We start from the raw sequence: 27,170 nt of genomic DNA on the forward strand, positions 1-27,170 counted from the left end.
TTGCAGTCTGGTTGTGTTACGCTGACAAATCATATGGCAAGCTCTGAAGCGAGGGACCAAGACAGGAGGCACACAAAATGACTAATGCAGTTTGTGTCTAAATGTAACAAAAAGTACAATATGAAACACCAACAGCAGCTTGTTAGATCACTGTGTGTTGGTGTGTGTCTGGCTCTCCGCGTGTCTGCCTCGGTCGGTGTTTCTGTGTGGCGGAGAAGGAGAAACCGAGAGAAAGCAGCATTGTTTCTGTCAGGTGAAATCATTTCACCTCCCTTCAACTAAACACAACAAACACACACTTGCCTGCACACACACACGCACACGAAGACACTCGACACTGTATTCTCTTGCAGTGATTATGGTGAATGCGCGTGGGAGTGTGTAAGTGTGTGTATGTGAGAACAGGGATGTTTATGTCAGGTGAACTCAAATCACTTCACTGTCATCCCACACATACATAAACGCACACACACTCACACACACACAAAATCTCTTAACTCTTTCCATCCCTCACCCTTAACTCGCTCCCTCTCTTCCTATCTCTCTGACTGTTTCCATGGAAACACTCAGGCTCAAAACCATGCACACCATATATATGTAGATGAATATAAAAATGGCACAAGAAGGTGCATGAGTGTGTATGTAACCGTGTGTGTAGAGGACTGGCTCGGTGCCAGAGTGCTACCGGGTGTGTAAACAGCGGACTGGGTCATGTATCGGGTCACATGATCACCAGCAGAATCAGTTTGTCTTAAACAATCCTTTTCCTCAGGAGAGAGAGTGACGATGCTCAACGTCACTGCAGCAGTACCTTAACATTAACCACCATCTCACTGCTGCACTCCAAGTCTAAAACTTTAAAGATTCTTTAAACTCAAGCTCAACTCTACACAACTCCATAAAAACACAGAGCAAAGCTCCTGTCCTTTTTGGACAACTTAATGCAGAAATGTGAAATATTGCATCTTTAGAACAATACTCATTACAGATACCCCAGTCTTCTCCACTCTAATAGCCAAATGACTGATTCTCATGGGCTGGTAGTCTCCTCAAGCATATTCTCCTATAAACTGGATTATAGATTTAATGAGCTGCTTGAATCCTGAAAAGATTAGATACATGCAACAAAGCAAGGTAGAGACATTTAATTTCATCTAGGAGCCATCTATTTCTCTCTTCTCCTCTCTCCCTCCTCTTGTCAAACTCGCTCTCAATTATCCCTGTTAACTCCATGCTAACATCCAGATATATCACCTTTTCTTCATTTTATGTTTCTGTATTTGTCTTGCTTTAGGATTGTGGATTTTCCTCTGTTGTGATATTGTCTAATTGAGCTGTTGCTGTCAGTTCGTGGGAGGGGTGAGGGGATTGTTATATGTCAAATCTTTGTCAACTATTGTTATGTCTTCTAATTTTCCCTGAAAATAACAAAAGCAAAGTTTAAAAAATGAAAAAAGAAATGAAAGAAGCTATTCTTCTTTAATTCTAATTCTATTTTGGTTGGGCAATGTCTATTGAACTGACATATGACAGTGACCATTCATAAACATCTAAATGGACGATGACATTGTTGTTTGTCTCCCATCACCAGAGAATGGAGTCAGATCAACATCCCTGTGCTTGGTTTAAAAGGGTCTTTGTCTCCATACTAGGATTGGGAGATGTCTGTTGAAGTGGCTGATGATGATGTCTACAGTGAGACACTGCGATAGACGACGAGATTATTATTTAGGAAGTTGAGGCAGCATGCCCCCTTCATAAGGCAGAAATTGTGTATTAGCTCACAACTGTAGCCGCTGCGGTTACCGAAAGTTGCTCTGATATGAATCGCCAACTGTCTCACCTTGCAGAGGAAACTATCTCCTGTTACCCCCGACAAACATCCCTGTGCTAGGTTCAAAAGAGTGTTCATCTCTGTGCCACATGTGCATTGCATAGCTTTGTTGAACTGAAGTATGCATAAGACAAGGAAGGAAGGAAGCTAAGCTAAGAAAACTGTATATAAAAACTGCATGACGAGAGAAACAGCAACTCTGAGAGGAAACGCCACGTAACTGTGCTCTCTGGTGGGAGCTTTTTAAATCTCGATGTTACGTAGGTCAGAGATTAGTAGTTGATGGCTGTCAGCCATCGTCGATCAATGATGACATCATCCATTGGCTCAACCCTACTCCATACCACATATCCATAATTTAGTTATGTTCAGTCACAGAGGCTTGAAAAAAAGCTGGCTAACTACAGTGTACCAAGAAGGCTAAGCTAGGAAACTAGAAATCTAAGAAGCTTGACTGATGGATGATGAAGATCGCCCAATCCTAGTATCTATGGCTATGTTCACTCTACCAGCCCAAATCTGTTTTTTGTGGCATATCCAGATTGTATTCGATTAGATTTCAGGAAGTCTGGACAGCAAAAGAAAAACAAAAAAACAACAACAACAACAACAACAACAACAACAACAACAACAAAAGGGAGGGGGGTCTGAAATGCGATTCAGATCAGATTTCTACAGATCTCAGCATCTCAGTCTGCTTGCTTTTGCTGCTCATATCAGGGTCCTAAGATCCAGAGACGGAAGTGTGACAAAATTTATCATGCATGGGTTACTGACACCTCCGACCTGATCCTTTACAGATAATAGTGTGGGCTCTATATTGTTCAGATTTGAGAGACAAATGGATTTGCCTGCTATGTGAACAGCCTATTTAAGTATGTACGGTATGTGCTGTTTGCATCTATGTATGTATGTAGCGTACCAGTCAAATGTTAAGACATTCAAACTGAGAAAGAACACATATGGAATTATGTAGTAAACAAAAAGTGTTAAACAAACCAAAATATGTTTTCTATTCTATTCTTTAAAAAAATGGAATGGTTTTCAGTTAACATGTGTGCCTTGTCAACAGTTGTGGAATTTCTTGCCTTCTCAATGTGTTTGAGACCATCAGTTGTGTTGTGCAGATCTAATGTTGGTACACAGTTCAATACAGTGAATAGCCCTATTCGACTACAGTTCTAATTCATATAAGTAATGACAGTCCATCATTACTTTCAGACATGAAGGTCAGTCAATCCAGAAAATGGAAGATGGCTCTCATGAATACCACCCGAGGAGATGAAGACCAAGAGTTACCACACTCAGAAACCACAAACTCACAGCACCTAAGATCAGAGCACACATAAATTCCTCATAGAATTCAAGTAGCTGACATCTCAACATCAACTGCTCAGAGGAGACTGTGTGAATCAGGCCTAATGGTTCAATTGCTGCAAAGAAGCAACTACTGAGAAAGAACAAGAAGAAGAAGAGAAGTTCTTGGGCCAAGAAAAACAAGGGATGGACGTAAGACCAGTGGAAATCTGAACTTTGTTTCAAATATTAGATTTCTGGTTCCATGTCTTGTCTTTATGAGACACAGAAAAGGTGAGCGGATGCTTCTCACTGTGAAGCATGGAGGAGGAGGTGTGATGGTGTGGGGGTGCTTTGCTGATGACACTGCTGGTGATTTATTCAAAATCCGAGGGACACTTAAACAGCATGGCTACCACAGCATTCTGCAGCGACATGCCATCCCATCCAGTTTGGGCTTAGTGGGACCAATATTTGTTTGTCAACGGCACAATGATCCCGAACACACCTCCAGGCTTTGTAATGGCTATCTGACCAAGAAGGAGAGTGATGAGTGCTGCGCCAGATGACCTGGCCTCCACAGTCACCTGACGAACCACTGGGATCTCCTTCAAGACTGTTGGAAAACCATCCCAGGAGACTACCTCATGAATCTGAGAGAATGCCAAGAGTGTGCAAAGCTGTCATTAAAGAAAAAAGGTGGCTACTTTAAAGAATATAAAATATAAATATAAAATACTTCATAGTTAGATGTCATCAGTTCTGATCTACAATATAATAATACAAATAAAGAAAAATATCTATCTATCTATCTATCTATCTATCTATCTATCTATCTATCTATCTATCTATCTATCTATCTATCTATCTATCTATCTATCTATCTATCTATCTATCTACAGAACAGATTGTCTTATGTAATAATCCAGCAATTACTCTAATGCCAGTGTCCTTATTCTATTTCCTGTATTAAATATTGATATTTCCAATGGGCTGTGATGAGCAGAATCATCTAGCATCATACCATCTCATGCAGGCCCCATGTGTCCAGCTAACCGCCCCATCCTGTAGAGCCTTGGCACTGATACAAAGTGCACAGAATCTGCTGCATAAATCATAAGCCATTTACAAAATGACTTGATGCAGAGCCCCCCTGCTTTAATCTTTACTGAGCGAGCTATTGTTACCTGCAACAATGTGGGGCCTTTGTGTGTCTATGTGAGCGTGCGCATCCTACACACGTCGACAGAGCAAAACACAAGCATATGTGTGTTGCCATGGCACCCACAACCACTGTGACTTCCAAGCCAATCTGCTGTGTTACTATGGTAACGGTAATCTCGCAGAGGGTGGGAGGGAGAGAGAGACAGAGGGAGAGGTGGGATTCAAAGAAAAAGAGGGAGGGGATGGGACATATTACTACGAGACTGCAGCGCTCTCGTCCCTGTTCTCTCATCACACTGTGTGTTTACACTTCCGTCCGTCACCTCCTCTGAACTTCCTGTATCAATGCCATTTAAACTGAACATAACATCAGTCTATGCAATAGCATTTACTTCAATGTTAGTGTGACAATGAGTCCTGCTTAGGTGGAAGGCTGCCTATCCCTCCTTCTTTATCAAGAAAATCATGATGTGGCTTCATTATTTGGAGTTACAAAAGATGTCTTTAGACGTGCACAATTAATTCATAAATTATCTATGAAGGATTTAATTATTTGTTTACAGTGAAATAACTATTAACTAAAGTTGAATTAACTAAAAACTTGAGATTTATGAATGATGGTCATTATTAAGTGATTATTATTAAACAAACCTTCCCAGAAGTTTAATATCAAATTATTTTTAATTATCAAATTATTATATAAGATGATTCTAATCTCTTATTTTCATTTTTTTCCCTAAAAGGTAAACTAACTTACATACATTTCCTGCATTGTACAACTGTTGTAGTTTTTACATTTTTCCCTGAATAAAGGCTTACTATCTATGTGTATAAGAAACAGTCTACTGTTCTATGACAGGCACATTTTGTCATCAAACTATTCAGGCTTCATGCAATCTAATTGTCTAGCTGTCTTGTATTTATCCCTGTTTGGGTTTTTTCCTTGTGGCTTTTAGTTTTTTGTTTTGTTTTGTCTCTTTTTTTCTGTTTTTTTTTTGTCTGTTGCTGTCAGTGTTGTCTTGCTTGAATGGAGTAAAAAGTAAATAAAGCAAAACACAGGATTTGCTTCAATATTGAGATTCTTAAATGACTATTCGGTTTGAGATCCCCTTTTCACCTAAACTAGTCTAAGGCGACACATCTGAAATCACTTTTGCCTGAAGAAACAAGGTGTTTATCTAACTGGCCATAAATAAATGTAACTGATGTTTTGTCTAGTTATGGAAAAGCGACAATGTGACTGGTCTTGCTATTTCAATTCTGTGTTTTCGCTTGTAGATTTTTAAATGTATTGTTTTATTTCAAAAATTGGGCAAACATGCACCCACACACTCTTTAAACAGTGAGGGTTTACTCAGCATTCACAGGGGTACATACAGTACATCCACATCTGGAAACCACCCAGCGAGTCCTTTTATGGGCCACTGAGCAGCTACACCGGGGCAGCCGGGTGTTAAGTGCCTTGCTCAAAGCTTGATGACAGACATTCACCTTCCCTGCCCTCTTTCATGTGACAGGAACACAAATAAACATGTGAACACAAATCTGCACTCTATATTTACCTACTCTATTGTATGTGTCATGCTAAGAATGCCTTGTACACATGCACATACAGTAAAGGAGACGCATCCATCCACTGAACCCACTATTTGGATATCCTCTTGAATCTGTCAGCTTCCAGCTCAAGCTAGAGTATCTCAGCTGTACTGTACAGCAGGTGGATTAAGATTCAAACAGCAGCAGCAGCTGTCTCCACCTGTTGAGCAAGAGCGAGTGACACTGACCGGACTCCAGCAGGCAGAGCTACAATCAAATCTATAGTGACAACATCGCCTTCAATAAACGCCTCACATTTCTGTGGACAGTCTGATCATTCCTTTTTTTCTTTATTTGAGGCAAATTCTCGCCCTCGTAAATCAGAGCAGCTGACCTACACACGCATACACACAATCACGCGCGCGTGCGCACGCACACACACACACACACACACACACACACACACAGACAAACACTTGCCATGCTAACTCCATGGCCTGACACAGATACGTTTTAGCGCATGTTCGGGTGTGAATAATGGAGGAGTTGTGTGAAATATTGATAAGTCATTTTTAATAAATTAACCCCGACATGAATTAGTCATGAATTACACTCCTTAGCAATTACTGTGGCGCAATGTACTTATTGGATTTGTAGAGGAGGGATCTATATGGAGAGTGATAACATGCCCCATATGGCCCTGTGGCAGAAAAACTCAAATGCTGTAGCCGTGCTGCATGCACACTCGGGATAAACGGTGTGAATGTGTGTGTGTGGGGGGGGGGGGGGAGTGTGAAATTTGTTATTTGGGTGCATGTGTTTGCACACGTATGCATCTCATAGTATCCACATGTGTGTTTAGACTTGGGAACTGAATGTGTAAACAGTGTAATAAAGTGTGCTAATGGGAAGAGAGTGGAGTGATGACAAGACAGGTACAGACACAGGATGGAGAGCAGCAAAGTAGCAAATTACACTAAATATGTGGCTTTGATTTGGTTTGTTTTCGACGAATGAGAGACAGCACTTCATCGAATGTCACTATGATAGAATAACAGAGTGGACTCTCTAGAGGGGATCTCAGATCAGATCAGTTCACACCTCTTCCCACTCCTTTTCGAACATGTAATTTGAATCATCTGTTTTCATATGCTCTATTCTTTTGTTGGTTTGTTTGTTTGTCTCTTAAGAAAAAAAAGAGAAAAGGAATGTTAAAAATAAAGATTTCCATCAATCAAATCTACATTTCAGAGATCGTTAATAAAACATTTGAGTAGGGCTGGGCGATAATATCACAATATTTTTAGGCCACACAGTAAGATACATTATATATCTCCTCAAGAACACTTCATAAATGGTAGTACTGAGCAACAAACTCAAAAGTCACAACGTTTTTTGGGGAAAATCTTGTAGGAATAATTATATATATATATATATATATATATATATATATATATATATATATATTTTTTTTTTTTTTTTTTTTTTTTTTTGATAAACAATCAACAGTGATGTTAACATAATATGAGTAATATTAAAATTTGAGCTTGGGCGCAGCTTTGCCCCGTCCCTCCAGGTACACATAATTACAGGTTCTTTTTGGTGTTTTTTTGCCTGACGTGAGCCCCGTTGTTGCATCGCTCTTCTCATTTTTCTAGCAATTTTTCTAAGTTGAAAAATTCTATACATTTCAGTGCATAGCACAGATTTGCACCAATTTGGCCAGTAATTACATCTGATCGCTCAGTTGTGCTGCATGCAGGTCTGCTCCACAGAGCATTCTGCATTCTTTGTGGATAAAGTACCTCTCCAGATCTGCGGCTCTGAACCATAATCGGGAGACCCCTGGCTATCATCAGCATGTGTCGTACTTGGCAACAACCTTTTCACAGACTGGACCAACTCTGCCGTGAAAAAATGCTGGAAGACATGGTAGAAACGCTGCATGTACAAGGACTTTCTATTTCTCTTCTGTGGCAATGAACACAACACACAAAACTACTGTACACCGAGCAGCACACGCATTTCCGTGGTTCTTCTTTCAAACAAAAACACTGCCTCACTTCACTCAACAACTGCTGGACTATGTCCCACACAGTTTACACATGCTTCCTTATGAAATCTTATATTAAGAATACTATAGGCTACAATGTGCTAAGCTCTAACATCTAAGACAGTATATAGTCTCATATCATGACAATGATATAATATGAACACATTGTCCAGCCCTCCACTTAAGGCAATATTCTTCTTGGAATGTTCTTGTAAGTTATGAGTATTTCTGAATAAAACTGCAAAAGTTTTAAAAGACAAATGTACCTTATGAGAAACAGAACTTACAATAGCATACAGAAAAAGGAATTGGGAGGAAAGAGGAAGCAGTTGAGGGCTGAAAAAGAAAAAAAATAATGTAATAAAAGCAGAGGAAAAGGCGATGATTATGGGAGATAAAATAAAACTACAGAAAAATAGAGAACTGAATAAACCTGGCAGGGAAAAGGAGATTTAGTGACAGAAACAGATGAAAAGATTTAGGAGGCGGAAGGGACGGCAATGAAAACAAAATGAAGGAAGAGGGAAGGAGAAGGAGAAAGCCAGCAGGAGCATCCTGACCTAGTTCCAATAAGGCCCAGTCACAAACAGGTACCTTCTTAACGCCTCCCACTAGCCTGCCCCATAAACACACACTCCACTGGCCTTCATAGACTCGCCCTTAAACAGCTAAACACACGTACACACACAGGTGGGCATACTGTCCACTGAGCTGGCTCACACTCATCCCTCAACTCAATAGGATTGAAATGCTGCTTCAGAGTATACTGCATGCACAATAGAGGGCACAAACACACACACACACACACACGCATGCAAACACACATAGACTCTATTGAGAGCCTCACTGGGGCCACATAAGTTCAAAAATGTCCACAGAGCTTAAAAGCACTTGACACCTTTCCAACTCCGAGCTCATTTGGAACCTGTCCACGGCTGGCAAGGTCAGGGCCACTGTTGTCAAACTCATGATTCTCACACTGTTGTGTATTGCTCAGCAGCCCTCTCTCTCTCTCCTGCTATCTCCCCCTCACTGTGTCTTTCTGCTCTCTGTGCTCTGCTCTCTTCTTCCCCTTTCTGCTATCTTCATTTGTCAGGCTCATACTGTAGCATTAGCTGTAATGTCACAGCGCTGGCTACAGTGGACTTAATTTACTTAGCCAAGTGACGTGTCCTTCTCTTGTGGTATTCTGTGGAGCTCTGAGGGCTGGACAAGGAAATGCTAAGCAGGGAGGGATCGGCATAATGTATGGCTTATAACGTCAAAGCAGATGCCCGTGACCATACGGCAATTCTCCATCACTCAACATTGGACCAAAATGTAAACGAGATGCGATTTACATACTTTCATGCATTCCTTGCTAACCCGTTTGTTATCTGCAAGCTTCAAGGCCACGGGATGTGTGATCGAAACTACAAAGTGCTGTGTGATCGTCACAAATAGTCACACTCCCTTCCAGAATTAAGTATCCGACTGGGTTGCACAGCTGGAGAGTCTCAAAGATGTCCCACAAATGTTGCTTTGTTCAGACTGGTTTGGCATGTATGTGTTTGCTTGCTTGTGTTTGCTTAAAATGCAGCATCTCATCAGGCGGTAAAATGGATGACTGAAAGGTGTTGTCGTCGTTCCATCACCACCGCTGCAGCAGATTTGGGGCTCTAAATTTAAACTCCAAGTCTGCAAACATGGCGGCTGTTCTAATCCCTGAATTTACCTGAAAGAAATCTGTCACAGTAAATCTGAAGAGAGAAATACAATGTAGCACAGTTATAATAATAATTATAATAGTTGTTCTTGATGAGTTTGAGAGGTGGAAAATCACATCATTTTGCAATTCCCAACCAGGCCTCCTTGCACCTCAGGGGGCACCTCTGCTCTTGCCCAGGGGGTAAACTGAAGAGATTGCAGAGTATCTTCACTAGATTGAAAAGTCTGAATTGAATTTGTGATTTGATTAGGAAGATGCATACACAGCTATAACAATTTATAAAGGTGTTCTAGTGAAAACTAGTCACGCTAACTCAGACCCAAGTGAGTGGAGGACAAGAAAAAGTTAGTTAAAAGTAACTGTTGAAATAGGTCACTTAAAGATACAATATGTAACATTTCTGCGAAATTACATACTGTATGCTTAAAGTAATTGATACACTGTTGTAACATAAAGCTGTTGTTACTCCATTTGGTAGGTATAAATGCAAACTTTACAAAACCCAAGTAAATAAATAATTCCTCTTATATATGATTAATAGTAAAAGAAAAAAAAATCCCGCCTGAAATTAATATGACCGAACACCTTTGGAAAATAATTGTGTGTGCTGGTACATCGCACTGTGCTGAGGGGATGTCTTACAAAAAAAGGTTGGGAACTGCTTAACCGATCCCTGTAGCTTGTAGATTAGTCTGATTCCAGTTGCCCGGCTCAATTGATTTTCGTGAACTAATCTCACAGCAAAAAGTGAGCTTTAACGATTGGAGCTTTACATGCCATTCTGGGCGGCTAAGAATTTATTGTGACTCTACCTGATTTATTAATGATTTGCTGTAAAGGTCTGTATGAAAATGTACAAATGAATTCACTGGAGAGTGTGATTGAATAAAAAGATCTCCTCCTTCACAAAAGAGCCTTTTGATTGAGTTGCTTCCCTTTCCATCCATCTTTCATCTATTCAGCCACTGATTCACTTAATAGTGAACCAACCAGGCAGCAGGGCTTCCATCCAGCCAAAGCAAGCAGCCAGCAAGCCAGGCAGGCCAGTCATTCATTCAGTTTTCTAGTATATAGACTGTAGGCCAAATGCTAATCTCTTGATTGAACACTTGAAGACAAAGGTTATCACCAAACAAATTTAGTTAAGGCAGCGAGGGGCGAAGGATCTTAGCAGTGCTCGTAGCTGATCCAATCAACAACACAGCTAAGTTGATTATAAAACCGCAGGTCTGGAGCGCAGACGATGGCTGAGGAGAGGAGAGGAGAGGAGAGGAGAGGAGAGGAGAGGAGAGGAGACAGAAGAGAATAAAGTGGAACAAAGCAGAGCAGAGGCGAGCAGATGTATAAAAGCAGACCAGGGCAGAACAAAAGAGAAGACTACAGGGCAAGAGAGGACAGAGGAGAACATGACGGAGTTAAGAGGGAGCCGAGCAGAGTAGAGAGCAGCACAGGAAAAAGACCACAGCAGAGTTGAGAAGAACAGAGCGGTGCACGGCAGACCACAGCGAGGCACAGCACAACAGAACAGGGGAATTGCATTCTGGGGCAACAGCAGCTGCCACAAACTCCTCTGTTATCTCAAAGCAGTAAGCAGTGGTGAAACAAATGCAAAGCCACAGAAAGGAATGAACAAGCACACGGGGGTTGAAATGACATCTAAAGAGCTTGCTGGAATGGACAACAAAGCTTTCGTGCCTTAGTGCAGGATGTAGTTAAGCTGGGAGCATGAGCGGAAAAAATCATCCCATGTTCATGGTGCAATCCAAAAAGGTGAGCCCCAGTAGCCCCCTGAGTGATGTGTCTTTGTGAAAACTCACATTTCAGGATGAATGTGACTGCAATCAACAGTGAAATTGTTGCTCCTTTACAACACCTTTACACACTGGGCATGAACCGATCTGAAAACGTCACGTCACGACTATCACCATAATCATAAAAATGTGCTCTAAAACTCCCAAACTCTTCAAATAGCACAACAACTTACTACAATCACTTAAACCTGAGATTATTTGAAAAAACAAATGTAACACCACTGATAGGACTAATGGTGGACACCCAGGGGAACCTGCCATGTAACTGTCCACATGGATGCCAATACGGTAAATTACTTTAAGAATAAAGGGGGAAATTAAATGGTAAAAATAGATAATTGACAATTCCATGCAATGAGATGCATCAAGATTCTTTGAGAATCGTTTCGCATTTGATGACAACAAAATCAAATTTAAATCGAATCGTGAGGCCGATGAAGATTCACACCTCTCCTGCATAAAGCCGGTACTCAATACTACAACTTTTCTGTCCCTGCCCCTCTAATATCAAAGTTTGCCACTTGATACCTTATATAGGGGAATCATAAGTCATATGTTCCCCCTGAGTAAAATAAAGGATAAACCGATTGTGGACACCTCATCTCTCTGTTGTTCTTTAGTTAGTAGATTAAGTTAGTAGTAGCAGTAGTAGAAGTTTTTGTAATGACAGGAAAGGTGCAGGCTCCCCTCTGTGGCAATTCCAAAAAAATCAGTATAAGACTGTATGCCATTGATCTTTTCCAGGTCTCTCATGTAAAGATATTTACGATAATTAGAGTCACCACTAGCCCAATATTTGAAATTCACACTGATTAACTTATCCTGAGTGTTTTATTCCTGAATGACGATAAAATCTCATGTCCCACATCCCTAACACACACACACACACACACACACACACACACACACACACACACACACACACACACACACACACACACACACACACACACACTGGCCTTGTGCGTCTCTTTAGCACCATAAAAACACACACACAGCTGCAGCAGACACACAGAGTGGCAGAGGGGTGAAACTGCCCCTGAATATAATAAAATACTGTGCTGAGCTCTGGAGCACAGCGCGACAGGGGCTAGTGTTCGTCGACTCAAACGCCATTGGGACCAATTAGGCAGCGCGCAGAGCAAAGCGCCGCCGAACGCTGCGCTTCATAACCAGTTCAAAAGGCCTGCTGCTGAGACGGACAGCTGAGGGGGTGGGGTTGTTTTTTTTTCTGAGGAAGGGGCATGTGAAGGGGGTGCTTGTGTGTGTAGGGTATTATTACATGGGGGGAGGACGACCACAGTATGCAGAGGATGAAGGTGCAAGTGTCTGTTTGTGTGTGTGCAGGCATCTGCTGCATCCATGGATGTGCTGATCTAAGCCTGGATGCTCGTGTTGATGTCTCACCACCTGGACCTGTGCGCCTTTTATAACTGCTGTGTGGAGCATTTTAGCACCCATAAATCATTGCCACATTAATTTGGAGACATTAGAGTAATTGCAAATAAGTGACTGTAAACAAATGAGACCACTGCTGAGATGTGTGGCCTTTACACTTTGTTACATATTGTACAATTTTATGGGATACTGTATGTGCAGGATTGCTTTTGAGCAAATGGTGAGCTTCCTTTACTGCACGCAATGCAGGAACTGAACATTAAGCCTGCACTGCACTCAGATGTTTCTCATAGTAAAAAGGTACTGTAATGATTTGTACAGAGGGAGAGCATGTACAAGTGTAAATATTCAACAGGAAGTTTAGATTGTAAATGCAGTCACAAGTCCAGGTACTATTTCTATAATACTAAATATACCAAGCTGTTACAGCTAACTTGATATCAATACATTAGTTTGTGAATGCCATACATTGAAAAATTAATTGTCAACAAATATTCAACAGGTAAACTGTGCATAAGCTTTCTCCCAATTCTGGGGTCGTCTGCTTAAAGTCAGTTTTTTTTCGGAATTAAGATGTCATAAAGTATTGACATTTGCAATTTTCACATTCATATGAGACATTTTTCATGAATTCATTCTCTTGAATTTGAAGAGCACAAGTGGGCTCTCCTTGCCCTCAGTTTCCCAAAAATCACTGCACAAGTTACTTCTCAATAGGTGCATTCACACAGTGCTCTAAAACTCATACATTTGGAAATTGTCTTGTGATCATGGAGTTCTTGACAGGTTTTTGTGTTCAGGTGCTCATTGATTAAATACTGTGTAGCATAAATGCTAAATGGTTTTGGCAATTCCACATAACTGTAAGACTGTAATCAATACACAACAGCTAGCCTGTCAGAGGCTAACACATGCACTCTGCAGCAATTACAAAGCCCTCTAATGAACTTGTAATTTCTCCTTTGTATAAATTTGTACAAAAAACATTGTAAAAAGAACAATTCAAAAACTGTGAATTCCTCAAGCTTTCATAACTAGCAAATACATAGTCAGTGAGTTATAGAGCACTGTTAGACATATTTTGTTAACTTTGGACTGACTAAACTAACTAGCTGCTGGCTTTAGCCCATCAGACAGATATGACAGAGGTGTCAAGCTTCTCATTTTACTCCCAATGAGCGTGTTTCTCAAACTGTCACACCTTCCTTTAACCAAATATTTCAATGAAATAAAAAGTCAATGCAATGTGTAAATAATCCTGTGTTACAATGTAGACAATCGAGCTTCCATCTGCTCTTACCTGAGCACTTCATTGGGGTTGCCTGAGATGGGGGTCTTCTTGTCGGGAGCTCCGTGGCACTCAGACTTCAGTAGGGTGTGAGGTCCGCGGTCCATCATCATGGCCGAGGTTGCCATAGTGATGATCGCCACACCATCACGAACGCGGGCCTCCAGGTTGTAGTCCCACTCGTCATAGGACACCGAGAGCAGACCTGGGAGGACGAAGCAAGAAGAGAAGCCAGAAGGATCAGAGGAGGTGCGGGGAGAAAAAAGAAAAGATGGTGAGACAGAAGGGGACAGACGGGTTAGTTAACAATGGAGAAGTAAGAAGGGGAGGATGATGAAAATGAGAGAGGTGGAGAGACAAAGGAGTGAGACAGATGGAGAGAGCTAAAGTGGGTAGAGACAAGGATAACTCTGTTAGGGTATACAGAGTGTATGTTTTGAACACACTCCAAGAGACAGAGCACACACTACGTGATGACTCAGAGAGCAGATGAATAGCACTCCCATCCTGCCTGACTAAGCGTCTATCACCTTGCTGTGTTTGTCCATCTGTCTGTCTAAAGTACTGTCTGTCTCTGTTTGTTGGCCTCTGCGCTGTCTGTACGTCTGTTTATCTGTCCTTCTGTCTGCCTCTTCTCTTTTGACAATCTGTCTATGAACATTCATTTGTACATCTCTCTCTCACTCTGTCTCCACGGCCATCTCTCCCGGTGCCCTTCCAACCATCCATCAGCCCATTCAGCTGTTTGCCATGATGCCTGTCCTTCCTCGACAACACTGTCCCTCTCTGGAGTGAGTAGTGAGTATTTGAACGATATACAGAGAATTTAAAGTAGTTTCAAGTTTGTTTTTTTACCTTGTTCTTTCCAGGAAAAGCTAGCTGAGGATGTTAATGTCTAGATTCACACAAACTCACTTGTTTATCTAAAGTCTGTACACCTGTAAGGATCTGACTTAATTTATCAGTGTGCTTCTTAATCAATCTTTGCAGTATTATCAATCTAAAAAAATGCTATGGGCATAGTCAATTAACTATGAAACTTCAGCTATTATGCATCAATTAAAACACAACTGACATTTTGATAATGAGTTTCATTGATATTAAACGGCCGTTATTGATTATATGATTAACTCATGACAAATAGTCACCATTAATTGATGACACACAGTGCACGCTGCCCCACACCGAGCCTGGTGTGCAAAGTTTATCTCTTTTTAATGACCAATCATTTAGCTCTCTTGTTCACTGCTGTCAAGATTTTATCAGGTTGGAGCTAACAGGTGGGATTGCCCTTGAGCTCAGCTCTCAAGAGGTCTAATTGTTTTGGATCCATTTTGAAACGTGGATCTTTATTCATCCTTGGCAAATTAGCAGATCCAGTAGCACATGGCCATCCATGAGGTTTACATCAAGGCAGCTGTTAAGAAAGAAGAGTTGCTCAGATACGTTCCTCACCCTGATTTGCCTGCATGACTATTGACTTTTTGCTAAAGCCACCCTGTAAATAGGCACGGCGATCAAGTTGCAAATGTTAGCATGCCTGGCTAACTAACCTACTAGCTTAAGTAGTAACCCAGCAGGTCATTAGCCGGCTATATTATGCTGGTTTATGGTTACAGGGTACTACTACTTTATATCAGAGTTTCGAACAGCTCGGTCTGGATCTTTATTTGCTTCAAGTTATTTGTGTCCAAATAACTAGCATAAGTAAGTCTGTTTCTTCTATAGTATTCTTTGAACCCTTATACATTACACTGCATTTATTTAGCTGACGGTTTCATCCAAAGAGTCCCAAAGAAACTCTGATCTTTAGCATTAGTATTTCCTTACATTAGTTAGCTACAGTACAGTAAATCTGTTAGTTACAATCCATGACTATCGGCCATGAGGGCTGAAGGCTGCTGGGGGCATCTGCACCAACACGGAACCCTGAAGGCACAAGGCACAAGCACACGTAATTACAATTTGGTGTATTGTAACATTTTTCAAAGCACCTTGAGTGTCTAGACCTAGATCTTTATTGCCATTTTTTCTTTTAGTCATAGGCCTATGTCTTCCTGTCTTTCTTTAATGGAACCAGCTGTTTGGGCCCCTTTAGTTGAACTTCTCTGAGTATTCTGACCAAAAATAAATTGGTTCTTAACACATAAGTTGGTTCCAAGCTGAAACACAAAATTGGCAAGTTTTCCTTAACTGGAAGTGTGAAGCTTATCCTGCAGGTCATTGTGCAATGCCCTCTGTTGACAACGTTGCACACATCTTTAGTGGTACTGGCTCCAGAACCAGAGATAATTTGGTTGAAAAGAGGTATGTGTGAGATTAAAGCTTACTTAACAACTTCAAGGAGGAAATCTGCCACTATCGTCACTCTGAGCTGCATATGTGATGTGCTTAAGCATTAAAGCTTGAGTAGTAGCAAAATAACTTGGGGGGGGGGGGGTCAATCTAGTGAATGGTAAATTCAACATGTGAAACTTCCAGATCAAAATGCCAGTCTTAGCTCAAGTGCCCTTATGACTTCTGAAAATGGCCAATAACGGATCTTTCGGTTTGGGACCCGTTGGACGCCTCCGGGTTCAGGTCACACGGCTCTCCGTGAAGCGCAGACTGCCTTCGAGTCAATTTATCTGGCTATCTGTCTTCTCTGTCTGCCTTTCAATCTGTCCCCCTCTCTGTCCATCAGTTGGTCCGCGTCTATCTGACAGAGTATGACCACATGTCAGCCACTCCACTACCATGTCAGTGGGCAGAAATAGACAGGCGGCCTAGCAACCTGCTGTCCTCAAGGGGGCCTCAGCACTGACAGCTCGGGCCCTCCAGGACCACATCTAATGTCACACACTGTTGACACTTTTTCAACACTCACTCACTCACTCACTCCTATCGGTTGTTCCTTTTCGCACACATCACATTTATTATTTTATGGTAAGATTCTTTCATTGGAGGATGTGCATTATGTATTCTTTTCTCCATCTTGGGAACTGCTGTGTATATGTTCATACGTCTCACAGGACATGTTTAAGTGTCACAACACAGTCATGTCAACCAGCAATGTTATACCTTACCAGCACTATGGCAGCTGTAAAGCCTTTTTTTTGGCGTATAAACTGGCTGCTGCCTCTGTTTCAAGGCAAAAGCTGCCTCCCTGTTACCGATACACGCATATACAGGGAAAATCACAAAGACTGCAGACAGAGAGTATCCACAGGCAGCCAAATTGATTGGAGAACGTAACAGCAGAACCACCGTATCAGTGGGTATTTTTGGAAACAGCTTATTATTGTCAGTGATGTCAGATTGGGTGGTTACGTTTGCGCAGTCTGTGCAGCAGTGGTGTGTAACTCTGATCAGGAAGAATATAGACAGAGAAGCTGTTAGTAAGAGAGAGAGAGAAAGCTGAAAGCGACGAGGAGGGAAAAAGGGTTGGAATGAGCAGGGAGATAAAAAAAACAGACGGCGGCAGAGACACAAAGATAAAACTGAGGGGAGAGAGTCAGAGGAGGCAGAAATAGTGAGACAGGAAAGTCAGAGAAGTGGGGGAACAATAGCATGAAATAAGGAGGAAAGGCAAGGAAGGATGAGGGTGGAAGAAGAGATGGTTCCCCAGAGCGCCACTTAAGGACGGCATCAGTGGAATTACCATGAGAATTGAGGCTCTTCATCACGCATGGTGCAAATTATTAAGTGTGCCTTGTAAGCAAATTCAGCCCGCAGCGAGTGCACACCTTCTGCTGAACCCTGAACTGTTGGATTCAACTAGGGCACACGCCACCACACCATCAGTCGCATGCTTGCCATGGTGCTGTTTCGCGCTGTTCAGAAGTTAGTATGGTTGACTGCTGCTACAAGCTTCACATGGTTTTATGGTGTTGTGGTCAAAGCTCAAAAATAAGGCTTGGTTGAATGATTGAGTTCTACAGCCGAATGCCTAAAGTCTACAAATGTCGTGCAAGTGTCTTGTATAGCAGGAATCATCTTAGTTAATTCAGGCTGGTGTAGAGGATGCGCACGAGAGACTTCAATTGGACAAGCATGGACATAAAACAAGGTTAAGGTGCGGCTCTTCTAGACTTTCCTAATGTTTTCAGACCAAACTGGATACGAAAATTGATCAAATTCTGTCTGTTGTGTGAGTCTTTTTTGTGTGCTGTTCAAAAAATGAATCCAACATTTCACAGCAGCTTCTTTCACAATGCAAGATTATGGGGGGAAAGTGTTTTTGGGAGAGTGTGCATCATGTGGCACTGTCATGACATAGTTTGGCCAATATGTGTAGTTTGTTTCAAACCTTGGCGCTGTGCCTGTGTCCAGTCACTTCTGGGTAGACAACTGGCACATTAATTGTGTCATGAAGATATGTAAAAAGAAAAATCAAGGCCAGCACTCCCATTGAACTATTTAATTTTGCCACATGGACGTTTCAAGCAAGACACCCTTCTTCAGTGTGTGTTCTGGAAAATTCACAATCGATCTACACAGGTGTGTTCATTTAATGTTACCAACATTGGCACAACAGTTACATCCAATCGGGGGAGCTGCATCCTTTTTAAGGGGAGCACAGGATTGAAGAGGATCTGATGCATACAAAACATCAGAACAAAATAGCACATGTTTATATCAGAAGAAACAAGCAAATCCACTACGCTTCTCGCTCCGACACATCCTCACTGCCTCAATGCCCATTTAATGTAATTCATACAAAATATGGTTATAACAAATAGAGTCCCTTGATTCTAACATAAAAATACAAATAGAATACTTACTTGGTTTTGTCTACATAACATATATTACATGAGAATTTTAACAGGTAAACCACATATTTAGTATTACATTTAATTGACCTTGTCACCTGACTTCGGATGGTTGAAATGACTCCCCTTGATCACAGAATATCCTTGTCGTGAAGATATGTTAAATTGACAAACTTTTTATTTTCTGTTGTCATTTTCAGCAGTAACGGCAGTAATAAAAGATGTTAGGGTTGAGTGATATGGCCTCAATAAAAAATGAGATTGCAATATTTTAAGGCCATATTGCGATACTTACATTATATTTATATTTACTTCATAAATGCTAAGACAGATCAACAAAATATAATATGAAATATCACCAAATGTTTGCTTTCAGTACTGCGACGTGGGTCCAGGCAAGCATTAGAATGAGTAAAACAGTCTGGTGAGTTTAGAATATTGAATCAATTTCCTGTAAAGCATTGTTTAAAACCAGGAGAAGACAAGACTTCTGTCATATTATGATACGATATCCAAAATCAAATACCATATATCACCTCCACCCCACTGACTTTTGTATTTTGTCTTTTTGTCTACTGTATTTTCATGCCCTCCTTTTATGTTTTGCAGCAAAAGCAATTGCCCATCAGAGACAAAAAAGATTAAGTTGAACAACATATCAATATCTTCTCCAGCCCTAGAAGACATACATCTAAACACAGTGGCTCGACCTGTGCAATGTTTCTGTGGTACTTATTTAATGTACTGTGTTGCTTTGCAAGCTCAATCTATCCAGCTCTCACCAAGTGCTATTTTTGTGCAAACTCAAGCTGTGAGTTCTTTTGTTTGTGGTCCAACAGGCAAACTACAAACATGCATTTTAGATGAATCAGATGTATACACATGTAACATCATGAAAAAAGAACATTAAAGTGAATGTAAGCTATGTGACCTAGGGTTTTTTTTTTTATACACCAGGTCGACAGAATTGACAAGCACAGATCCTGCTGCAGCAGTATTCTTGTGTGATCTCTATGTATGCTGCTATATTTCACAATAAATATAATCCCATGAATACATAGGATACCAATTGTATTTAAAAAAACACAAGGCATAAATGATCTACTCTGTCTTATGTCTGTCATTGTGTTGTTTAGACTAAAGCCATATTCCCTTTCTTCTTCATTGCACATTAAATGAGTGGATGACATTTAGCCTGCTATTTGTCATGATGTCGCATATGATTAATCCCATGATAAGTCAGTGTGAACTGAAAGAGGTTTGTGTGTGTCCATCAGCGCAGCCACACGGCCAACTCCACTTTATGATCATCCAGGCAGTACATGAGCAAGTCACGATTATCTCCGTGGTAACATAAATCAAGAGCGAAGTTGTTGTGTGATTTACATAACTGGTACGGTGATATATCAAACTTTATTGAGTGTAACCCTAATTTGGAACAGACAGACCGATACACACACACACACACACACACACATGCACACACACAGGCACACACACACGACCAGAGTTTTGTTCAATCTGGCCGACAAGTAAACATTCTGGCCTTTTGCCACATGAGGTACACACAAAAGCACAAACACACAACCCATTTAATTACACTCACCCATTATTTTCTCATGCAAATTAAACTGTGAACCAACTGCACATTTCACAGACAAATGCACACAGACATTACACGAAAAAGGTAGTGAACACACTCACTGGCACAGACACGGCCTCGCAAACACACCCCTAACTCCCATTTAGAGTAAATCATCCATAGATGCCAATAAGGGAGCAGAGGTAAAAAGTTTGAGTTACGGCGCTTGAATGGCACAACGATCCCAGGTTGTGTCTGGCAACCAATTCCCAGAAACTGCTGAGGACAGGCAGCAGTGTAATATCTCCTGTTCACTGTAAATCAACAAGCCAAACACCAACAAATTACTAGGCTCACATATACTGCCTGCTCTGAGGTTTACTCTCCTACATAGAGTAAAACAGACTGAAGTCGTGGAAAGTTCCATTAGTTCTCACAGTGGCGACATCACTACCAGTTAAAGGTTTGATTCCCACTGAGATCTGGCCTTTCTGAAACCGTCTGTCCACCCCCAAGTACCGCAAGTCCAGTTACATGAGGCACTTTGACAGGTGTGCCTGACAGATTGCGTGAGCAGGTCGTGTGGTTAATGCACCCCAACTTAGATGTCACTTTGGTTCCACATTTGACCTTCAAAGGTTAGAATGACCTCCAGTGGTGTTGCGGGGGGCAGGCGGGGTTGAAAAATGCTCCCATGCTTTTTATCAAGAAAGGTCAGTTAGTTTCTTGTCTTGCAGGAAGATAAAAAGGACAATACAACTTGGAAAGTAACATTTCAAAGGCTCAGTGTTCTCAAAGTCAAGTGTAAGACCTATGCTGTGTTCCAGAAAACTCGCAACTCAAAGTCAATTGACGTCTTCATAGAAAATGCATAATGCAATGCCAATCAAAGTTAGAATTCCTACCTGTAAACATGGAGTACATCCATCTACCCCGAATACACAAGGGAGCAGTCATCTGACGTCACAGAACAATGGGAGTAGCCTGTTACCTCATATGTCATTTTCCTTCCTCCTTGTTGGCATTTTGCACCCAGAATGCTTTGAGGTTGGAAGTTGGAAGATTTAACTGGGAAATTCTAACCTTGTCTGGAACGCAGCTTTATGTATTGGCATATTCTTGTATGAAGGTACATGCCTTCATCTTTCATGAGTAGTTCATGACATTTTTGTGTTTTAGCCTTATAGACACTTTGGTAAGTCTGCAATGATTAATCGCTTAATTGTTTAGTTGTAAACTATCAAATTATTCACAAATACAGTATTTTAAGCGATTGGTTGGTTTGAGTAAGCTTTTAGGGGAAATAAAGTTATCATCATGGGCTTTGGGAAACACTGATTGCTCTTGTTTGCCTTTTTTCTGAATCAAACTAACTGATTAATCAAGAAAATGATTTAAGTAGTATGTAGTAAATATGTATGTAGTAAATGCAATAATAATTGAGAAATCAACAATGAAAAGAATAATAAGTTGCAGCCCTAGATTCAGCATTTGATCATTATTAGGGCAATGTTTTAAGCTACAGGAGACTAACATCACCACAAGTGATACCTGACATTGCTGAGTTCAAGCTAGCTATACGTGCTGTCAGCACTGCAACCACAGATTCCATCTCAGTCACAGAAAAAAAATGCAAGCGGACCTCCATGACATGCTATCGGAGATTTCCTACCTGTGGGGAACTCTGCAGGCACTACGATAGTATCGCCAGCAACCAGCGAGGGCACTATCCATGTATAGCCATAGCCGGTGATCCCGACAGAGTGGGCCACCTCGAAAATGGTGTTGGCCTCTTCTTTTGTACAGTAGAGGAGAATGACGGGGCTCTGGAGCTTCTTCAGCTGGTTTTGGATCTTTGAATCGCCGTCATCTACGGACATGTCGAGTAGCAAAACTTCCTCCAGTTCCCAGCCCACAAAGCTGTTCTCGATGGTACTGCGGATCTGGATTGGACAGAGGAAGAGGAAGCAGATCAGGAGACAGTAGTGTTTACATTTTAAGACTTTTGTTTTTTTGTCCTCTTCTTGATATCCTTTATACACACAATGTGGTGAACCTGGTCCCCAGTAAATTTAACCTTTAAAAAAATCCATGAAGTTAATGAGTAAAATTAAGTGTTACGTATAGGTTGGGTAGATTTGCAAATTGTCACACTCGGTTTTAGTCATGTTTTACACAGAATCACAATTATTTTTGTTATCTGGGTTAAACAATATTTTCTGTCATTTACTGACACATTTGCACAAGAGACTATTACTTTATTATGGACTTGACACATTTTTGCAGTATAAAGATGATATTACATAAGGCACCACTGCAGAATCGATTCCACATAAAGAACGGTTGATGAAATCAAGCTCTGAAGGTCCACGAGTTGGTCATACTGAATGCTTAGCAAACTTGGCTCTAACCAGCATCATATATTAAAATGTTACATGTTCATTATTTATACAGTCAATTAACTGGGAAAGGGCTGCAGTATTTTTTCTTGTGTGACATTAAAGTAATCAGAGATGGAAGCGCATTCATCTTCCGTTCTATGTCATCGTGCCTTTACGCCCTGATTATTTGTGCACGTTGTCACAGCTGAGTGCGGTTACCTTGGTGACAAAGTCCTGGTAACCAGGGTAGTATGTGGTGACGATGGAGAAGATGTACCAGTCGTATTCCTCCATGATGTTTAGTATGACGGAAGCCTGCTGCTCGATTGAGGGGCCGAACTGAAAGAACATGGAGTTGTCATCCTGGAAAATGACAGAGGCACACAGAGGAGCAGTGTAAATGGTTATGTAACAGTATTGGCCTGAACTTTAATTTAGTTGGCCTTACACACAGAGGAGAACAGATACTACTAAAAGCACAGCAGCGGTTTTGTAACAATATTGGTGAGAACATTAATTTAGCTGCCTTTATTCTCTTGCTCACAGAGGAGAAAGGCGAGAAGACACCAGTGGGCTTGTAATGATACCGGTCATGATTTTCATTAGTTGCCTTTATGACTCCTTTAATGAGTTTGTACACGGGGGCGGCTAGAGCAAATTCTGGGGGACTCGAAGCTGCTGTCCTTAATCTCATCGATCATTTTCATCAATTTGTTTTATTATAGCCGTGTTGGAACAATGCAATTTCAATGTAACCTGTAAGGTGCCAGATATGAGACGATAAATAGGCTCGAAATGGCACACACCTACTCTGGACACATGGTACATAACACACTCACTAGTCCCTCGTCTTGGAGAGGCTGAATCTAAATATGAGTGATACAGAATGCACAGCAACCAAACAGCAGTACAGTCAGGGACAGACACTCCAATAAACATCGCTCACAGAGTGATATCCAAGCCTGCCACCAGTGTTGAGATGGAATATTGAGCTGGACAGAAGAAGAGGAGGAGGTGAGAAATGCGAGTCTAGACAGAACTCTGCAGTTCTGCAACATGAGCTCGTTATTGTGTGTGGCTGAGCCGGTCTATGAGCCAAGCTCCTGTGATGTACAATGTAAGATGTACAGTAGTGTGTTTATGTTATCGGTATGACTGAACCAAATGTGATTTTTTTCTTCTTCTTTTTTTTAATGTTCAGAGCATCTGTAGACATTATTTTTATATTAATCTTTGAATATATTATATGTTGTGATATTTCATGGCATCAGCACACTGTATAAAAAAAGCTCAAACAAAATTTTCAATTCTAATAGTATCAGAGCTGAAATAGATTATGTGTTGTAGATATATAAATGTAATTTCTGAACAGCTGCTGGACCGCTCTGTTAATACAGAAGCCTCCCGTAGTGTATGACATGCAGGGAGACAACTGCTGTGTGGCCAGTTAAACTGTTTAATGAAAAATTAAATATGGATTGAGGCATTCATTTCATTGGATAAAAACATGTTGTTAATTTTTGAAAATTATATCATTCATCTGTTTTGATGAAGTTCCAGATTTTAGACTTAACAGCGCTCTGAAGTAACTGGAAATGCCTGGATCACATGACATGGAACTGTGCAGAAATAACAGGTTTCAACATAATCAACAGACGTGCGGTTAAAAGCATGTGAATGAAGTCATATTTCCTAGATATTCGTGCTTTGAATGTGGCAAATTATATGAATGAGGATGAGCTTGTTATGTGCTTTGTCTTTCATTGTGGACTCTATGTGAGAATGGTAGCTGGCAGACAGGACAGGCGGGCAGGGTGCTGAAATCTCCCTGGCTTCTTAGGACTCTCTCTGAGCTTCACTCAACATCAAAGGCTAACCTGCCCCTCCCAGGGGATGCACATGGGTTGATCCGTTACCTTGTTTCTGCATTAATGAGATCAGGGCTTTACCATTGAGGTGGCATGTCAAGAGGTACAATGCGCATGTGAAACACTTGCCGAAAGCTCTTTCAAATAATGAGTGTATTGCGCTGTGTTTTGAAAATCATGAAATAATCATGCACACATGCCGATGCTGAACTCCTGTTTTCTCGGCCAACTTGGATCCATTTGTTCCTCAACTTTCCATCTCTTCTCTGCCTTTTTCTCTCTCATCCTTCATCCATCTCTATCCATCTCTCCTCTCGCTCCGCCATCCCATTTATACCAGTGGAATTACTGCCAGGGCACAGTTATAATTGAATTTCCAGATTCGCGCACTCTCGCTCCCCCCCTTTATCCTCAACACGGTACCCCAGTCACCATGTCCCCCCCGCACCATTTCCTCTGGCTTCCTCTCTCTATCGCTTCGCTCTCTTCTTAAGAGCAGTATTAATGTACTGTCCAACGCGCTCATTCAGATGCCAGAGGTCTGCAGAATTTTCATTAGCCTTTGAGAAAAATACATGCTATAAGAGGAGCAAGACAGACACAGAAGCAAAGAAAAGAGGCAGGGTGAGAGAAACGGTGATAAAAAAATCACTTGAGGGTGTGGGTTGAATGTTAAGAAACCTTGAATAAAATGAAGTGCGGCAAAACAGCGCTTCATTTACAGCAACAATAATTAGGGTCTGGCCACATTATCACCTCTGTTGGCACAAGGTGATCGATTAGTGAGTATTAAAATTCCCAGAGGGGATAGCGAGGCCAGCGAGTCAGTCGGCCAGACGCAGGGAAGCCAGCCAGCAAGGCTTTGAATGCGCTTCTGAGCCGGTCACTGTCTTCTCTGTGGATGCACAGCTGACGTCAGCGCTGGCTACTGTACACAGACAACAATACACTACACCACACAATGCAGAGGGATGAATGGCCGGCTGGAGACAGGAGAGAGAGATGGAGAGATCCGGCCAGAGATAGAAAGAGAGCAGATAAAACCGTAGAGGAGGGAACAGATAAGAGGAAAGAGGAAAACAGAGGGAAACTAAAGTGAGAGAAAAGGAATTAAGCAAGGGAGAATGAAAAGATAGAGATGTACAAAAAGCAGCGAGGATGTAGCTGAGATTTGAAGCCTCCGGAGGGACGGAGGAAGAGGACAATGTGGTGACAATAGGATGAATGGAGAGGAAGAGGGCAGCCTGGCAGACGGCTGTGATCCTGCATGGAGCGAGTGAGCAGTGAAGGGGCAGGAAGCCAGGAGTCAGTGAAGGAGCAGGCAAAAGGAGGTGTATGTGTGTGTGTGTGTGTAGCCGTGCACGTGTGTCAGCCAGTCAGCCAGCCATTTAGGCAGGAGGAGGCTAAGCCTGGGTTGTTCAGCCACGGAGGACCGCTGCTGTCAGAGAAAGGAAGAGAGAGACTGCACACACGTGTGCCCTCCTCAACAGGAGGTGTGTGTGGGGATAGAGACATATCAGCATCTGTCTGTGAGTTTTTTGTGCGTCCCTCTCTGTGCATATGTGCGTGTTTGTGCCTCTAATTTTGCCTTTGTGTGCCTGCATGTCCATATTTGTTTGGCCTCAGTAGGGCTCTCTATATACGTGTGTGTTTCTGTGTGTGTTTGTGTGTAGTCCATGCTTGACAGGCCTTGGTCTGCCAGAGTTGCCTGCTCTGCCCCAGAGCCTCCAAATGAGTGCACTCAAACACTCCTGGAGCAGTTATTTGACTTGGAGGGGAGAGAGAGTCAATAACTCAGGTATTTCAATTACACACACAGGGGCACATCAGTGACTGCAAAAGAAATAGACCCACTTCCAATCTCACTTTGGAATATGCACACACACAAACACACACACACCCACAAACCCACACAAATTTGAATGGCTCTGAACACAGACACTGAGATCCTCACACACAAAAACACACGTTGCATTCAAAACCCACCCTCAAACAGAAAGGTGCACTCAAAAACAAGCAACACAAAATGACAAATCAACGATGCAATCGCAGACTAATACCAGAGTGCTGCTGCAGAGACACACAAGCACTCACACAGGCTCCACACTCGCACACACGACAGGATAAAACACGAGGCACTCTGCTTAACTGCTAAGGGTGTTGTAAAGCGATCACATAAAGTGGAACATGGAAACACACTGTGCATTTCACACATTTGCACTTGTATGCGCTGCGTTGTGTACACGCTGCTGTTAAATGTAACCACAGGAAATACCATATTATAACACACTGCACCATGGTTCTGGCTGTATGTTCCTCCGTGTCCAATATGACTGACAGCCGACAGACCCAGTATATACAATAAATCCAGAAAACACATTACTGTCAGATACGCGCTGCTCATGTCAGCTGGTGCACAGCTTACTGGTAAAGTGAAGCAACTTATTTTTGGAATATGACTCACAGATATTAACTAGGCTTGAAAATGATCGTCCTATTG

The 27,170-nt window shown here is 41.6% G+C and overlaps 1 protein-coding gene across 8 annotated transcripts in view; it reads right to left on the reverse strand.

The window, feature by feature from the left end:
* LOC119013946 (glutamate receptor ionotropic, NMDA 2B) overlaps positions 1-27,170 on the reverse strand; it is a 134,609-nt gene that overhangs the window by 36,615 nt on the left and 70,824 nt on the right. For all 8 annotated transcript variants that reach the window (XM_037088874.1, XM_037088868.1, XM_037088872.1 and 5 more), the window contains 3 exons: positions 23,022-23,165; positions 22,094-22,364; positions 14,101-14,293 (listed from right to left, as the gene is read on the reverse strand). In XM_037088874.1, the coding sequence (XP_036944769.1) occupies positions 14,101-14,293; positions 22,094-22,364; positions 23,022-23,165 (608 nt within the window). The remainder of the gene's footprint in view (positions 1-14,100; positions 14,294-22,093; positions 22,365-23,021; positions 23,166-27,170) is intronic.

Source organism: Acanthopagrus latus, chromosome 23 (assembly GCF_904848185.1).
Source record: "Acanthopagrus latus isolate v.2019 chromosome 23, fAcaLat1.1, whole genome shotgun sequence".
Taxonomy (NCBI): domain Eukaryota; kingdom Metazoa; phylum Chordata; class Actinopteri; order Spariformes; family Sparidae; genus Acanthopagrus; species Acanthopagrus latus.